General features: G+C 40.8%; 1 protein-coding gene across 3 annotated transcripts in view; it reads left to right on the top strand.

Moving 5' to 3' along the window:
- Positions 1-6,572, top strand: part of GABRA2 (gamma-aminobutyric acid type A receptor subunit alpha2) — a 77,283-nt gene extending 70,711 nt beyond the window's left edge. For all 3 annotated transcript variants that reach the window (XM_083458391.1, XM_083458389.1, XM_083458390.1), the window contains 2 exons: positions 1,678-1,880; positions 4,693-6,572. In XM_083458391.1, coding sequence (XP_083314517.1) covers positions 1,678-1,880; positions 4,693-4,989 — 500 coding nt within the window. In that variant the 3' untranslated portion in view covers positions 4,990-6,572. The remainder of the gene's footprint in view (positions 1-1,677; positions 1,881-4,692) is intronic.
- The last annotated feature ends 12,353 nt before the right edge of the window (positions 6,573-18,925 follow it).

Here is an 18,925-nt window from a genome sequence, read left to right as displayed (position 1 = left end):
AAAACAGCTGGAGGGCCGAGTTTGGGGATGCCTGTTATATGGTGTCAAACATGGGATTGGTAAAGCTGCAGTTTCAAAGGTATACTTGGGAATGCAATCTAAACCTTAGAATCCGCTCCTAATAGCCCCACAATAGACCCATGGCTGCCAAGGAAATATTGGGAATGTGTGACTGCTTATTTGCACCTGTGCATTTAATTCAATATTGTTTGAATTTGTTGCTTTGCCCTGTTTTACCTTTTTCAGCATGGAAAGGAACTGAACTCATAGAGCACTGAATTCAAGCCACTGTGCATTGGCACTTCAAATAATGTATTGGATATGGTCAGAGGGGTAACTCCTGATATCTCAAACAACCCCTGAAAAATAGTAAATAATTGACTTGTGCTCACCCCCCCCACCCCCACCTTGTTTGTAGTTCTTGTGAAACATGCCAAGGCGAAACCTACTCATCTGCCTTTTCATTTTGCCAGATATATGTGAAGCTCATTCATTTTCCTGCAGGAGAGAAGCAGAAGTTTCCACTTCACATGTTATACAGAGGGAAGACAGTGCGAATTGCATAATGTCTGTTGGTGCTATTTTGTCACATTATTGCTACCCTAAAAAGCAATGGGTGGTATCCAACTAAACAAGGGTGCTTAGCAGTGCAGTGGAATTTCCTTATCCTCTCTTATACCCACACTGCACTGCGGAACCTGTAAATCTCTTCTGGAGTATTCCCCAACCCTCTGGGGCAGATTTCCTCAGGGTGCAGAAAGAGGAAAGGGATTCCACTGCACAGCCAAAAGTCCTTGTATAAGTGGAACCGTTTAGTTGGCTACCACCCAATGTATCTGCACAAAGATACAGTGGTACCTCGGGTTACATAAGCTTCAGGTTACAGACTCTGCTAACCCAGAAATAGTACCTCGGATTAAGAACTTTGCTTCAGGATGAGAACAGAAATTGTGCTCCGGCAGCACGGCAGCAGCAGCAGGCCCCATTAGCTAAAGTGGTGCTTCAGGTTAAGAACAGTTTCAGGTTAAGAACGGACCTCCGGAACGAATTAAGTACTTAACCCGAGGTACCACTGTAGTATCAAGTTTTGTGCATATAATCTTGCATACTTTCTTAGTCACAATGTGCATCTTAACTGTGACTTCTGTAGGGCTTTATCTCTCTCCACTGAATTCTGGATCAAGCCCCCATACAGTGGCGTAGCATGGGGGGTGCAGGGGGGGCCGGCCGCACCGGGCGCAACATCTGGGTGGGCGCACTCAGAGCTCTCTGCCCCTACCTGGCTCACTCACTCTCTCTCACTGCAGTGCTGGCTGTGCGAATCCGATCCGAGCCGCCGGGTGGCCGCCCACTGTGGAGGGGAGGGTGCCAGGCGTGCGGTGCGGTGCGGAGAGAGAGCGAGGGACTATCTGGGGGAGGGACAGTGCAGCGGGGGGGGGCACAAATTACTTGCCTTGCCCCGCGTTAGGGGGCGCAAATTAGTTGCCTTGCCCCGGGTGCTGACAACCCACGCTACGCCACTGCCCCCATAGTCTTGTTATCAGCTGCAATCAGCAGCTTTACACTAATCATTTGTAATCACTAGTTTTTGCGCCTGATGATAAATATTCTTTTTTAAAAAAAATCCATTCTGAATTACCCTGACCAACACTTTATTTTCCTCTGTTTTCTCCCCAGGAGTCACAACTGTGCTAACAATGACAACTTTAAGCATCAGTGCTCGAAATTCACTGCCCAAAGTAGCCTATGCCACAGCTATGGACTGGTTTATTGCTGTTTGTTATGCATTTGTATTCTCTGCCTTGATAGAATTTGCCACTGTAAATTACTTCACAAAAAGAGGATGGGCATGGGATGGGAAAAGCGTGGTCAACGATAAGGTGAGTGATAAAGAAACGTGCTTCCTTCCAATTCTAAGAAATCAATTTAGTAGCATCTACAGCTGATAGCTTTCTATTACTGAAAAATAATTGAAGTCTTTAAACCAATATAAAGGCAGAGCAGATTGACGCAGGAGAGGAAAGGAAAAGATGCTGACAGTTTGAGCACACACTTCAGCAGAAATTAAATTGTACATATGGAGTCTCCTCCATCTGCTTCATCTTGGAGAAACAAATATTGTCCCAAGGCTGCCTACAAATTAAACAATAGCCCATTTATGCCTGTTAAATATCCAAAATAATCTTAGGCAGCATTTCATTATCTTCGTCAGTTTGTTGCGCGGAAATGAATGAGGCCAAAGCTACTTTCCTATGACGAACCTTAATCAGGATTAATGAAACCCCACACTTCATATTTCAGTCCCACATTTATGCTGTTATGTGAGATACCTGGCACTTGCTGTTTTAGCTTAAACACTTCTCTGGTGTGTTTGGTTCTTTTTTATAAAAATAAACAAAAATAAATGTTATTTCTGAAAACTGCACCAAGAGAGATTTTCTTTGCCCTGAAAAGCTGCATAAAAATATCAAAATAATTAGTTCACATTGGAGCTAGTTTCAAACCAGTTAGTGGTAGAAAGTCAGCAATTTTACTCTTATTTTACTCCATTTTAATCTGCAAAACTGCATTAAACCCTCCCATAAAAGCTCCCCATTTGGAACTTTTCACTTCACCACAGAAAATAGGGATCTTCTTCATGGGGGCTATTTTTCCCTGTGCGGCACAAATAAATAATGTATTTATTATAGTTGTTTACCATACTTCTCCCAGAAGCTAGGGCAATGTAATGTGAATCTTCTGTGGGGCAGAGATAGGGGCCTATAGTCATCCTTTTCTTCAACTCTCAGAGTTGAAGGCAGGACTTTGCCCAAGATGTTCTAATCACCACACCAACCAGGTAAAGGGTGTGTGTGTTTTTGTTGTTGTTGTTGTTTTGCCAACTTGTTGCTCAACCTGCTAGTTTGCTACATACATGTCTCATGTGAAAGTAGAACTTGCGTGTAGATTAAATTTGCAGGCTTAAGGAATCTGATTGTACAGAACATCAGAGAAGTTCTAAGGTTAGGAACATCACAAAGGTCTTCTGGATGTGTCCCATAATACCCATGGATCACAAAAGATGGAAATTGGAAATCTTCATTGGATATTTTGGAAGATGTATTAGCATTTAAAGCAGCAACTCAACTGTTGGAGACAAGAGATATTTTTTATTGGGGATGGTTCCTCCCCCCAGCCCTACATAGCCTTATGTTTGAGCATAAGCACTAGCTCACTAAAATCTTTTGGGCGGGAGGAGATTCTGAAGTTTCCAAAGGAACACTGGAACATCTTGAGAACATATGTTATTGACTGTGCAGTCAGATTCCTTGCAACATCTGTCTCCCTCCTAAGCCTATTAGGATTTTGCATCACTTATACAAGGCATTATTTTCTATTCTGTCCTGTATTTGTCAGTGGCAACTTGCCGATTTTATCAATTGATTCTGTAGATGTGTATTATTTGTGTGTTGGGGAGAAGAGAAAGATTGGAAAGATTACCAAGAGGCTTGCTGAATCTAGGCATTGCAGCCGATGTGGGAATTACACATGCTCCACATTATTAGAGCAAACACCTGAGATTAGAGTTGCTATGTATCAACAAGACCTGAAGGTATGCTAAGGTACTCTAAAAAGGCAGGTGAAATTTGCATGTATCCCCACTCAGCTATACATTTGCACAGAGGAAAGAGAGAGCCTCGTCAAAATAATTCCAGTTTCCGCAAAACCTGCTTTCATGTATGCATTGGGCGAGATTTTCAGGGTAAAACAACTACCAGGAAAACAACTACCAGACTTTTAGAAGACATCTGAAGGCAGTCCTGTTTAGGGAAGCTTTTAATGTTTAATAGATTATTGTATATTAATATTCTGTTGGAAGCTGCCCAGAGTGGCTGGGGAAACCCAGCCAGATGGGTGGGATATTAATAATAATAATAATAATAATAATAATAATAATAATAATAATAATAATAATAATTTATTATAATCTGGTAGTTGTTGTTCTCTTTGACATCTGGGGGGAGGGCGTTCCACAGGGAGGGCGCCACTACCAAGAAGACCCTCTGCCTGGTTCCCTGTAACTTGGCTTCTCGCAGTGAGGGAACCGCCAGAAGGCCCGCTGCACTGGACCTCAGTGTCCGGGTAGAACGATGGGGGTGGAGACGCTCCTTCAGATATACTGGACCGAGGCCGTTTAGGGCTTTAAAGGTCAGCACCAAAACTTTGAATTGTGCTCAGAAACGCACTGGGAGCCAATGTAGGTCTTTCAAGACCGGTGTTATATGGTCCCGGCGGCCGCTCCCAGTCACCAGTCTAGCTGCTGCATTCTGGATTAGTTGTAGTTTCCGGGTCACCTTCAAAGGTAGCCCCATGTAGAGCGCATTGCAGTAGTCCAAGCGGGAGATAACCAGAGCATGCACCACTCTGGCGAGGCAGTCCGCGGGCAGATAGGGTCTCAGCCTACGTACCAGATGGAGAGCTGGTACATCAAATTATTATTATTATTATTATTATTATTATTATTATTATTATTATTTGTGCCTGTGCAATGCTGCAGCGTATACATGCCCCTGAAAAGGAGCTTACAGCATTTCATACAGCCAGGGGGAGGGGGAGGACTCAAGCAAGGGTAAGTAAAACTACTAGCCACCATTGTGACATAATGCAAGTACCATGATTGGGTAATCAAATGCCATTTTTGTTCCCCCACAGAAAAAAGAAAAGGCATCGGTTATTAAGAAAAACAATGCCTATGCAGTGGCAGTTGCCAATTATGCACCAAATATCACGAAGGACTCTGTTCTCCCGACAATCTCCAAGAGCGCTACCACAACAGAACCCAACAAAGCCAAGCCGGAAGCCAAGCCACAGGAAGCAAAGAAAACCTTCAACAGTGTTAGTAAAATCGACAGGATGTCGAGAATAGTTTTCCCAGTCTTATTTGGTACTTTCAACCTAGTGTACTGGGCAACATATCTAAACAGGGAACCTGTCTTACATGGGTTTTAGGAGCAAACCTTAACTTTATCCTGAGGGCGTATAACATCATTATAATCAGATTGTTTTCCTATGTACAGTACGACTAATAACTGCTAACCCGTGAACCGAGATGTACAGAATGTATATAGGTATCATGTCCATTTATCTCCAAAGGAGGTGCACAGAGTTTATTCATGGGATCTGTAAACAGATGGCACCCATGGCAAATATAGCCCGCTCTCCTATCCGTGTGAGTTCTCCTAAACTGGTATTCAAATAATGCTGAATTATATCCATACAACCGCATATGGTCCTACATAACTATTTAGTAACACTATTTTTTTAATTTAAAGTTTAAGATATTTTTCTATAAAATGACTGATTCTACTTTAATGCAAAGAAACTATCATTTAAAAGAGAAGGGTTTTTTTATAAGAAGTAACCTTAATTTCTTACGGTAGCAGTGCCCATGTAAATATTACAGGTGTGTGGTGAGCTCAAGTATTCTCTTATTCGCAACCATTATGAATGCAAGATATATGTAAAGGCTGTTGGAATGTCAGGGTTAAGCACCTCTTTACTTCTGAGTCAAGCGCTGAAGTTGCTGATTAACAGTTAGATCTGTGGTACGGTCAGCACTCTGTTCCTGAAGCAAAAGGATTGGGTGCTTGGGCAGGTTTCACAAGAAAAGAAAAATTTCCAGCCTAGCCCCAATGCTGGATTCATATCAATCATTGTAGCAAAAGTGTTTTTTTCTTTCTTTCTGTCCAGTGCTAAAGTGTTTTATAAAAGCAGTTGTGCAATGTGGGGGGGAGGGATATCGGGGGCAAGGGAATCGATGCTGAGCCAACCTCTCCATGCCACACTGTGGTAAAAGTTGACAACATACTTTTTAAAAAATAAAAAAGTGATGATACACCAAAGTAAACAACACAAACCTGCTTGCTCTTAGTGAAAAACATTGGCCAATATTCATTCAGTCCTTAATAGTTCTTCTAGCTGTTAACAGTTCCCTTATTTGGGCCCAGGAGGGGTGGGTCATATGGCTCTTTTTCAATATGAAAAAAAGAATCATATGATAAAAGGGGGGCAGTGTTAATTAATAACAATGACTTCATACATTATTTTCTTGGCTAATCACAGATGTTTTCTATGGTGAGCTTTACAGGCACTTCCTTACATGGCATGGGCTGTTTTGGCTCTGATATATTCAGGTAGATATAACAGGAAAGGGATGCTTGTCTGGCAAGTGGTACAGAACAATCAAAGTAGGGTATTTCTTTTTTGCTGCAGTTGCACAGAGAAGCCGAACTTACTCCCAAATAAGCATTCAGGGTCAGGGGTGTAAATAGTGCACAGTAAGGTGAGATCAGGTATTAGAGTTGTTGTTTTGTAATTCGTTGATATGCAGAAGGAGAGCTATTCTCCTAAATAAATGGTAAACTCTGGATCTTTCGGATGAGCAGTCCTAGGGCTGGGTCACATGTTACTACACTTGGTTGCTGGGCAGTTGACTACTTGCAGCTGAATGTACAAATGGAATCCATTGATTCAAAGCTTGCCCACCTACATGCAGAAGCTGTCTTCTGCTCATTGAGGGGCTGTTTGGCATCGTATGAGAAAAGCAAAACTGAACCCAAATGCCCTCTTCCATTTGTGCAAGCTCTTGTAGTAGCAGAAACTTGAAAGCTGCTATAAAACCTACCTGTTGATGGCACTAGGAAAATAACTGTTCAAACATTTGCAGGTTAACACAAGTGAGAGCTTATCTACATTCCACTGCTGTTTGTTGCACTCAGCTTTAAAGAGCGGATTTATGCTCCGGGGCGGTGGAAAAGAGCTCTCAGACATGAAACTTTAAAGCATGGATCTGTCCCTGGAAAGGGCGGTGCAAAGGTTGTGTGGATAAGCCCTGGCTGTTTTAATTCTGCTTGGTCTTTGGATTCGATCCGTTTGTTTGAGGCGATCGTGAGAAATGTTATAGCTGTGTTTTATATCAGCAGTGACCGTGCATTTACAAAGGCAAGTCATTCATCCAGATGTGCTCCCGCAAAAAAATCCAGGGACCCAATACAGATGGGAACATGTTTTTGCAAATGGTTCAATTTGCTCTTTGAAATCTCACAAAGAGCAACATTCCAGATTCTTAGCTGTAGGTTTACCTAGTAACATATTGCACATAGTAGCCATTCACGAGACAATTTTAAGTATTAATCCCGTCTTGTGAATTGAAACTTTTATAAATTAAAGAGAGAGAGAAAAAAGCCAAATGTCCAGAAAAAATAAGCTTTCAGATACTCTTCAGGGTTTAAGCATATTGGTAATATAAATCTTCTGTGTACAACTTTTCTGAAGTACAGTTTCCATGAAATCTGCCTTAAAAGGTTAACTTCGTGTATCCATAGCAGCCACTGGAAACCGTTCTTTGGGATTTCGTTTTCATGAGGAGGTCCTCATGATTAAAGATTATTGCTGCTTTTGTAAATTGCAAGCTTACACTTTGCTGGCATAAATTTACAATGACTTTATATATTAGAAATAATTTTGCTAAGAGGAGGTCTTTTTTTTTTAAGAAAAGAAAATCCAGTGCATCATCAGTACTTAAATGCAAACGGAAACAAAACTGGAGCCTCTGTTTGCAAATTTTGTATAATATTTAATATTGATCCATTAACTATTTCTCATGAAACCTTTGCAAATATTCCTTATACCCCCCCCCAAAAGGCCCTGTAAATCATACTACCATAAATAATTGTGTACTGTATTTAGATTTTAATAATACATTTGGCCAGTCAAAAGTATTTTGATTCACGTACATATTAGCAGTTATTAGTTGACCTTAAAAAAAGATCCACCTTTCCGATGGTGTCTTTATAGTAGAAGCATATGTAGTCGTATAGTGTCATTTATTGCAGTTTTGTACAGTACTTGAGTATAGTGCATAACTAGATATTGCAAAGTTTAACAACACTGTTTAAATATTTCTAAAACAATTTTAAATTACCTTAAGAGGTGGAAACACACATGCACAAAATCAAACAATATTTCCATTTGCTGTTTTATTTTCTGTATTGTTTCATTTTCCTTTAACGTGGTTATGGTCTTTACTCTGCATGAGAAATATTGATGGCAAGGTCACAAATGCATTTTATTGGTTAGAACATTGAGGTAAAACATATCTTCTGAGATTAATAGTTAAGTCCTTTACATGTAAACTCAGAAGTAACCCCACTGAGTTCAGCAGGACTTACTCCAAAGGTGACCATGTGTAGGGTTGCAGCCAAATTCAGGTAAGATACTTAACACAATGAGAATAGGTTGAAAGGATAGAACATTACCTTCCCCATAATGTATACATTTGATCCCCTCTAATCAATTCATCCTCTTCAGTAACAGTAGTTGGGGAAAATGAGCACTTTATTTGAAACATTAAAATAGAAAAAAATCCTTATTTTCATACCTATTTATATATAACGTAGATCTGTGTAGTACAGAAATGTGTGATAAAGTTGTGCAAGGTTTGAAGGCAAGCAATAAAAAAAAAGTTATTCATGGTACAGTTATACATATCTTTAAAAAAATGTTTTATTTGTAAAATATAAATATACCCTTTGATGCTACATTTTCCAGGTACAAATAAATATATAAATATGTACATATGTAAAGCACTTGTAAATACTAGTAATATAGACAATTTTATTCAATTTTATCTTTGATTTTGGCAAAGGGCTCTGACAGCATGACTTTAAAACAAGGCCCATCTCATCAGTTTTTGTCCTGTTTAAACATTACATTCTTGGGAGAATCTGTATTAATATCGGGCATATATAAGCCCACTGCTGCTTGTCGGGGGAAGAAAATAACTACCATATTTTGTTGGCTGTGACACCTCTCTTTTTGGCTACCCAACTCAGATTCATTCCAAGGGTGGACCAGGTGGTTAGAGACAACATTTACCCAAGTACTGTAATATGATAACAGTCCAGTTCATTTGTTGCTTTCTTCCCACTACAAAGAGCACAGGAGATCCAGAGTCTGTGGTCAGTGGGTTGTGAGAGCACCCAGGAATGTAATAATTGGAGCTTTGTTGCTGGTGTGCGGTGTGCAAGCTCTTTTATTGCCAAACGCTATGTGCTTTCGATCTCATTAATTACCATGGGAGCTGAACAGCTCTCAGTACCGCATAGGACTGGGCCTTGAAATAAGGAGGCCAATGACTATATTTTACATCCTACATGTTTCATGTAATCGAGGTGGACAGCTGAGATGTTTTTCTCTTAAACAGTATAAAATCAGAACTTCGTCTTCTAGAAATTGGCAGAGGGATGAGTTTAGCATTGGTTACTCAGTAAGGCACATGTTCTTAAGGAACAGTGGACCCATAAAAAAACCCTACAGAATCAAGCAGGTTCCTTCTGTTCTTCCTTTGGATCAGTGTTAATATACGTGCAAAATGCAATTCCTATTTATGGATAACTGTTGGTTTTGTAAATTCAGTCTTCACAAAGGGACCTATCTCCCCCCTGTTGCAGTTGTCAGAACTGTTGGAAACAGGCAGAAGCCAAAACTAGGAATGTTGACTTAAACAGAACTATTTAATACAATCTGTCATATGTCCGAACACTTAGTATACAATCCTATGCACACTTAGCTGGAACTGTAAGCCCATTTGAACATCGTGGAACTTATTTCCCAGAAAACATCGATCGAGCTAACCATGAACCATGAACATCCATAATTAAACAGAACATAAATTCAAATATCACATTTAAAAGCTTCCTAGAATAAGGAAGTCTTTGTCATGCAGCTAAAGTTCAGTGAGGAGAGGGCCCTCTCTGATTGTAAATTGGGAGGGAGTTGGGCCCACAACAATGAACGCACAGCTTCTAGTAGTTACAAGCTGTGAGTCTGAGCCATGAGGGACCACCAACAGAGACTCTCCCCAAGATCCCTTGCGATTGGCCAGGGATATAAAGGATCATCTGGTCCTTAAGATATCCTAGACCCAAGTTGTTAAGGACCTTGTAAATTCGAGCCTGGAACCTGGCCTGGTAACACACGGGCAGCCAGTGCAGTAGTATGTCCCCATCAGTGGTAGTAGTTTACATCTACACTACTACTAATAATAAACACTATAGAATATTAGTAGATTCACTGCAAAGGCACAAACCATAGCTTTGCTTATACCCAGGGGTCAGCAAACTTTTTCAGCAGGGGGCCGGTCCACTATCCCTCAGACCTTGTGGGGGACTGGACTATTTAAAAAATAATAATGAATTCCTATGCCCCACAAATAACCCAGAGATGCATTTTAAATAAAAGGACACATTCTGCTCATGTAAAAACACGCTGATTCCTGGACCATCCGCGGGCCGGATTCAGAAGCCGATTGGGTCCCTGGGCCTCAGTTTGCCTACCCACGCTTATACCCATTCCTTTCCTACTTAAATAGATGAGGCGGTAATTGTTACGTTGTTTTTAGCAAAAGCATACCTCACGGAAAAATTAATGCCTCCAAATTCAACAATAATACCCTGATTCTCAAGTTATGGGTAGCTGTAGTGGTGGCCCAGTGCTGGCTGCAACTACAGAGCTACAGCTATGTCCCGCACAGAGCAAATGATTTCAGTCTGTCCGGTGCTGATGCTTGTGAACTGTGACTGCATTCTAATAGGATATAGATGAGGACAGTTGCACTCATATGGATGGCACTGTGTCCAGCACTTTCTAAATGTATGTTAAGTAGTAATTTTGGTGGTTATATCACTAGCTCCTAGCTAATTAGTTCTCCCCTCCCTTTTCATACCTTTGCAGCCATTCGCAAAAGCAAGAGAAAGATTATAATGCTTTTTTTTGGGGGGGGGGGTTGTGTGTGTGTGTTTTTGAGAGAGAGAGAGAGTTGGAGATTGCATGATAGAACCATTGTTGCCTGTGGTATACTTTTTTTCATTTTGATCGCTATCGTCTCGATCAAACAAGTTTTTGCATATTTTTGAAACACCGAAAGAAACCTGTGAACAGAGATGATAATAGCAGGTGAATATGTACACATAGTATGCAATGAAAGTAATATTAGCTCACCTTCAGGTGTGAGGAGTGGTGAATCTCCTATCATCTGCTTCCAGCCTTAGTAGCTTTCTGTGATAAAACTCTTCTATATCTGGCAGTGCCACACGGATCAGTTTCAGCTGACCGTGACTATGCTGGGTCAGGGGCCCCTCCCCCAAAAAAACATTGTTCTGGCACAGGGATCATAATGGCTTTTTCTGACTGCTGCTAGGTTCGCTTGTTTGCATGTGTAGCAATGCATAGGATCTAGCCTGCCTCCTAGTTTTTCATATGAAAATGATTTTAACTATTTTCTACCCTTTGTCATTATTTTAAAATGAATAGCGGTATCAATTTTAAGTGGCCTCTGTTTAATTGAGCATGAAATTCAAGTTATAAATGCACTCTTAAATAGACATACTGTTTATTTTCCTTGGCAGCTTTTTATCTTCCGCCAGTATTTAGCCTAAAGTTTCAACCCTAAACAGAAAAAAACAAGTCTCCTAGATCAGGCGTAGGCAAACTCGGCCCTCCGGATCTTTTGGGACTACAACTCCCATCATCCCTAGCTAACAGGACTAGTGGTCAGGGGTGATGGGAATTGTAGTCTCAAAACATCTGGAGGGCCGAGTTTGCCTCTGCCTGCTCCTAGATCCAAAGGTTAGGGACTTTAGATGGGCAATATGTCATAGTAGCAATGACCAGTCCCTCTGTGTTGTTGTCCATCATTAGTTAATCTCCTTGCATTTGTGCCTAGTAATCCAAAGAATTAATGCAATATGGGTGCTTGTATTGCTCTGATTTTGAGGCAAACACAATGAGCTTATGGTGGTCTGTCTTTGCCACAGTAGCATTGATAGTTGTTGCAATGACTGCTAGGCCCCGTGTTTCCAAACCTGTGTCTGGTTTGCTAGGCTGAGCTTCCTGCACTGCTGAGGAATCCTATCAGCACAGCTGGATTGTGGGTCACACTCGATGCTAACATTTACAATTGGATACAAAATAATTCTGTATTGGCAATTGGATCAGTAGCATTGAGGCTCCAATGAAGGAATTAAGAATGACTTCAGTGGGCGCATTGCACTGCGTAGCACTAAGTCACAAAGACTATGGTAAGTGTTAGCAGGCAGTTGAAAATTTTATTAGCCACTTAGAAAGATAAGGAGCTGCCTTATGTTGAGTAATCAAAACCATTAGTATCTACACAGACTTGGCAGAAGCTCTCCAGGGTTTAACCTTACCTAGAGTCATCTGGAATTGAGCCTGGAAGCTTAGAGGTGCTCTAACACTGAGCCATGACTCTGATCTCCTGTTTTATTTTCTGTTTTCAGAGGATTCCTTGTCCAGGTGCTCAGTGTCAATTCTTCTTGTGCAAACTGCACACTTTTAGGATTGCATCCAAAAGGACAGTCTAGATATAAAGCCTTGTTTGTATGTGCAGGACATCTTTGCTGCATTGGTACACAATTGTGAGTTGGATCAGAGTGTAAGTGAGGGGAGGGGAGAAGGAAAAACGTGAGAGTTAATATAGGGAACCTTTAATGGGAGAATCTGAAAATGTAGGTGATCTAGGAGTTACAGGGAGCTAGGATAGTGTAGATTGACCATCAAGGAAGAGACTGATTTGTGTGCTTTTCTGAGCACATAAAAAGAAGTACAATGTGGTATTTGGGTTTATTTAGAGTAGATAGAAAGTGAATCTATTTTGTGTCTTGACTCATTATTCTTTAGCTTGGCACATAATTTAATTCCTTAATGCAATGTATGGTACATATTATAATTTTTGTTGGGTGCAATCTTTTTCTGATAACAGAAAGAGAAAGTGAAAATGCCGCAGCTGCTACAACTTTAGCTTGTTTGCAGTTAAGCTTTCTCCCCCAAAACTTCTATTTCATTTTTACCAGAACAAATATTAAGTCCAAATCTGGGAAAAAGAAGTCAAACTCATAAGACAAGATATACTAAAATTAAATAAAAAATCCTAATGTACCTGCTGCAATTTCAGAATTAGCAGACTCCTAAATTATCTCAGGTTAAATGAAATTTTGCCTTGTGCAGAGAGAATTTTAGTTATCATTTCGGGGGGGGGGGGGAGCAAATGTTGTCCTGTCCAACACTTAAATAAAAACTGCTTAGTGGGTTTGTGGTGCTCCTCTGCTAGTTGAAAAAATGCAACCCCTTGCAACAAGAGAACAGTGACAGTTCTGCTTGTTGAATTTTGCATCTGTGTTGAAAAGGTTGCAGGGAGAAATTGTTGGATGTGGTGGTACATTTGGTTAGAACTTTGCATGGATTTCATTAGGTTCAACTATATTGATCAATAGCAAATGAAACTTAAATTTTAATAGCTGGTCAAAGGCTAGAGTTAGCAGTTCTTGATGCAAAGTAGTCTCTGTGTCTTCAACATCTGTATGGCAATTAAAATCTTGTCTGGAACAGCTGCTGCTGTGATGATTGCAGAATCCACTATTCTGAATCACAGTTCTGCAGCGATGCCATCAATTCAGGACTCTGGGGCCGACATCCAGTGTCCAACTCAGCAGAATGATTAGAAGGGCCTCAAAGAGCAGCAGGGCTGGTGAACAACATTTTGAAGTGACCCCCGTCAAGTCCAGAATCTAACATTGCCTAATTGCACTACACACACAGACACAGACACACACCGTCTTCACATTGTTAAATGAGTACACCTAAATGTACACCTCAAAATATAAGGTGTTATTGTGGAAAATAAATATCTGAAAATATGTGTTCTATATAGGTATGCTTGTTAGAGCAGAGACTGGCAACTGTCCCTGCTGAGTGTTCCCTGGGTGAGAGACCCAGGTTTATTACTGTGTTATGTATGAAATGGGCCTCTGGCTACACAGAGCAGTCCCTGCAGAACACAACACTGCTATACTAAGGCAGTCGAAAACTGTGCTCTTTGTGATGGAAATGGGTAGTTGACACGATTCTGGACTGAGAGATTTAATGGATATAGCTTTTATAAGAGAGTGAAGCAGGGTTAGTGTTTAATCTAAATTTGAGTGGGAAATTGTGAAATGTTTTAATGGGAGGAATGTCATGAATGAATAAATAAGGTCTTGTTTTCTTTTGCAGAAAAGTAAAATGAGTAGTTGCTGGCCGTCGATTGTTGTATGTTTACTTGAGAAAAGAAGAATGTACTTGAGAGAAACTGTTAATTGGAGTCCTCAGAAAAGGGCATCTACTTATTGAAACATGTAGAGCATTTTCTCTCAGAAGCCTTATAATAGCTGCAAACCAGACCACATTTACTTTAGAGTAATCCTGTTTAAAGAAATGGGGTTTTGCCACTGTAAGTGGCTTGTGGATCTGGCCAATGTGTCTTCCATTGGAACACTATTAATTTGAAATTAATAATGTTCCAGTTTCTTAAAATATCCTTTTGGTTCATTTATCTTATTTTTCCATACGTTGTTGACTCTAAACCCAGATATCTGATCAGCAGAAGATGATTTTACAACCGGATTTTTAAGAACCCGAGTCTAGGCAGTTTTGAGTTATTGGAGCTAACCAGGATTTAGGAAAGATGAAAATTAAAGTTGCTGTTGGCTAGAGTAAAATCCACAAGGAAAACTACTTCTTCGAATGATTTGCCACATCTGTGTGGGTAGACAAACCCAACTGTGCTATAAATGGTTGCTGATGGGGTTAGCTACCCACGTGTAGGTGAATCCATGCTAAAATCGTATTTTTTTTATAGAAAGAAGGGTCCATTTAACTAAATGGAATACTTATGAATAAATACGTACAGACTTGGTGTGAAAGTCTTGCTGGTTTCAGTGAAACTTAGGGCTGATTTACACATACACATGATCATTCTGCATCTGAGGTGTCATTTAAGCAGTCCATTCAGACTGTGGGAAGTGCTTTTCCACGGATCCCTCATACAGTGCTACTGTAATGTTTAAAGGCCTACAAGGTTATGGAAATGGCCAGATATGTTCGTCTTTCTTATGGAATTAGAACTCTGCCAGAAAATCAGTGCTCTTTGTAATTTTTAAAGAGCACTTGTAAAGCACTGTGTTTCCTGTGACCTCACCTCATTCATGTTTTCTAGATGAACAGGTGTTTGTGAACCAACCCAGAATTACACCTTTCTTTAGTCTGGGATGCATTTTTTCCCCTCAATAATGTGGGCTGCTAAGTGCTCATAGAGCTTATTTGTGCTGAGGCTTTGGCGTTGGGATGTTTATAGACGTTTGCCATAACATCCACCCCAATCTGCAAACTGATATTTCCAGACTCAGTTGGGTGTTTGCACTTGCCTGTCTGGAATATGCTCCAGTTGCGTTCCCACTCAAGCTGTCAATATAGGTTTCATTTCTGGTTCTTTTGCACACTTCTGTCATTCTCTTTCTCAGATACAGGAAAGCGTATTCACTTTCTCCATGTGGTTAATCATTTATGATTTATTGCACTGGTTCTGTGCCGCAAAACATAGTATGGTAGCCTTCAAGATGGGAGTCGGGGAGTCAATGGGCATGCCAGTTTGAATTCAGTCAACATAGATTTTGAGCTCATGCACACTTAACTTTGCCTTGTGCTCTCTATGCGCAGGTCTGGGCTTTCCAGGTCTGAGCATTGTCTCCCCCCCTTTCCCCCCGTCCCAGCACTTTCCCTGGGAATTCCCTGTTTTACCGCTGAATCAGAGCAAATGCAAATCCGCAGGAAACCCGATTCCCATTTGCTTTGATTCAGCAGCAAAACACAGGTTTTCCTGGGGAAAGCGCCAGGAACACAACACAAACCTGGAAATTTCAGACCTGTGCCTAGAAACACTATACAAAAGGAAATGTGGATGAGGCCTTTTCGTTTGGCAGTTTGAATTTCTGACGTTAAAGAAACTAATTTACTTTGAAACATCTTATATCCGTGTCTCTCCTCCTTCCTCAGTTTAATTCAACTAACTGACTTTTTAAAAAAGTAAACATTTAGGGATATCTAGAGATTGATGTGCACCATAGCTTGATTTAGTACTGCTGAAAAGTGTTACGAAATGTGTTTTTGAAAATATGCAAGATGGCTTGTTATTATTTATTAAATTTGTGTACTGCTCTTCATCCGAAGACCACAGGGCAGTTCCTGGTGCACTTATAATAAGCTCTGTAACTTGGGTTTTTTATCATACACCTTAAATGTTAATTGTTGCATAATGTCACACCATTCTGTTGGCCTGCAACTCATGTAACTTGTGTTCAAGGTGTTCAGAATTGCACTAAATTAAGGTTTTTGTAATCATTAGATTTTAAACATATTTGGCCTAGAGGAGCCCTAGTGCAGGCATAGGTAAACTCGGCCTTCCAGATGTTTTGGGACTACAACTCCCATGATCCCTAGCTAACAGGACCAGTGGTCAGGGATGATGGGAATGGTAGTCTCAAAACATCTGGAGGGCTGAGTTTGCCCATGCCTGATCTAGCTTGTTAGAGTTCTTTATCATAACCGTTTAAACTAACACAGAGAAGAAATTGATTGTTTTTGGCAATTCTATCTCAGATTATCGTGTTAGTTGTATCTAACAGTCATGGGTTTACAGTATTTAGCTTTCAGCACAGAATGCAACATGGAATTTATTTATTCATCAAAAGATACATGTATAGATACACGCTGTGGGGGGGGGGAGGGAAGCCAACTGCTAAGGAAAACAAGGGAAATTTGATGGGACTGAATAGTAATTCATTTGGCTTCATCAAAACCAAGGTTTGTGATATGGATAAAGCGGCTTCTCTAGGCCAAACAAATGATCAAACATACCTTAAAAAATTGGCAACTTTTGACCCACCAAGCCAAATGCAATCCATTAGCCATGCATTTTTGGCCTGCCAGATGTGTGTGACAAGCCCACTTTTTCTGTGTCCCTTGCTAACAGCAAAAAACAGATTCACTGAACCACTGGTAGGACTCTGTAAATCATGCCTAGCTGGTGGACTGTTTGCCTTGGTGAGATCGAAAGTTGAGCAAGCCTCGTTTATAGCCAGCTTGTTTTCAAATGCCATCTGAGTTACATAGGACCCAAGCTGTTTGGGGTCAAAGCCAGCACTTCGAATTTGGCTGGGGGATAAATTGGAAACCGGAGAAGATGGTGCAATCTAGGAGTTACTGGCTCCATATAATGCACCCTAGTTAGTGATCTAGTAGCTCCCATGAGCTGAGCACACTTAAAAGGCAGAGCCATGTAGAGTGGATTGCTGTGATCCAGTGGATAACTGTCCCATGTGTGATAGTGACAAGGCCTGACTTTTCCAGAAAATGCTGCCACTAAGGCACTACCCTAATCTAGGGAAAAGTACTCACATTCATAGCCACTATGACCAGGGCAACCAGGGGCAGTGTTGGGTCCAGGGACACTCCTAAAACGTTACCCTGATGAGACTTTTTGATTTTTTTTGTTGAGTAAAAAAGGAGCATCAGTGGTGAATTGTTTGCTTTTCTAAAGAAACACACACACACAAAAACACACACAAATTAAACACTTGCACAATAAAAAAAATCTGCATGATAAATGTAGTCTATGTAATTTTGAACATCAGTGTCATTAAAAAAAATCTCTGGATGGCAGTTCACTTTTAAGTGTTCTATAGTTAAGGAGAAAACAAAAAAACAAAAACAAAGTGGGATTATAATATTCTGTAATTTGTGACCTTGTTTAGCTGGGGGGAAAGTTATTGCTTTCATGAAAAATGTAGAAGAAATAACTTTACCAATGTTTGAATGTGTCACTCTGCTTGCTGTTAAAAGAATATTTATTAACCCCCACACAGAATATTGCTAAATATTATCTTTTTCGTACTTATTAAAATAATTTAAATAGACTGTATTTGTTTTGTTTTGGCTCTGACGACATACCTCTCTACATCTCTGTGTGTTCTGTAAAACGGAAAGAATGGAAGCACTATAATGAAAGGTGTTCACATAAAAGGAAAAAAATTCTCAGTGTTCTGTTGTACCATTTTGTGTGGCAGGGGTATTATGGACGCCGCCTCCTGGGTTGAGTGGGAGGGGGATAAAAAATACCCAGGACATGGGGGTGGGTGAAAACAGGCCAGCACTTTTGCACTTTGGAAAGCCCAATACACCACAGGTGGCGCTGTGGTCTAAACCACTGAGCCTAGGGCTTGTCGATCAGAAGGTCGGCGGTTCAAATCCCCATAACGGGGTGAGCTCCCGTTGCTCGGTCCCAGCTTCTGCCAACCTAGAAGTTCGAAAACATGCCAGTGCAAGTAGTTAAATAGGTACCACTCCGGCAGGAAGGTAAACAGTGTTTCCGTGCGCTGCTCTGGTTTCGGTGTTCCATTGAACCAGACTTGGCTTAATCATGCTGGCCACATGACCTGGAAAAACTGTCTGCGGACAAAGCGAGATGAGCACCGCAACCCCAGAGTCGTCTGCGACTGGACTTAACTGTCAGGGGTCCTTTACCTTTTAAGACTTTGATCTAAAGCCCAATACACCATCTCAGCTTGCCTTCTGGAGAATGCAGTGGCAGTTCACCAAGACAGAAGGACCAGTGTGGTCCCTCTGCCACATGACTGGAATGCAGCTGGTAACCTGAGATGAGTGATGCCAGGTCAATCCCATCCAAACTTGGGCCAGGAGCTGGTACTCCTTCGCAATACCCCCCACGAGGCACCCCATATTGTTTCTCCCACCCAATGCCATTTCCACCAAGGTTTTGGCTGATAGCCATAAGTAGAACATCTTGCAATCAAGTGCCATGCACCAAGAGACAGGAAAAGACTTCTCAACCATTGCAATTTTCTTTCTTTCTTTCTTTCTTTCTTTCTTTCTTTCTTTCTTTCTTTCTTTCTTTCTTTCTTTTTTGTTAAATGCTTTTTATTAACTTATTATTACAGCACATACATACACGACACTTAGAAAACAAACTACAAAA

Source organism: Podarcis tiliguerta (assembly GCF_965153285.1).
Source record: "Podarcis tiliguerta genome assembly, chromosome: 9".
Lineage (NCBI taxonomy): Eukaryota > Metazoa > Chordata > Lepidosauria > Squamata > Lacertidae > Podarcis > Podarcis tiliguerta.
Note: the sequence above shows the minus strand (reverse complement) of the source record. Positions and strands in the feature narration are given on the sequence as shown.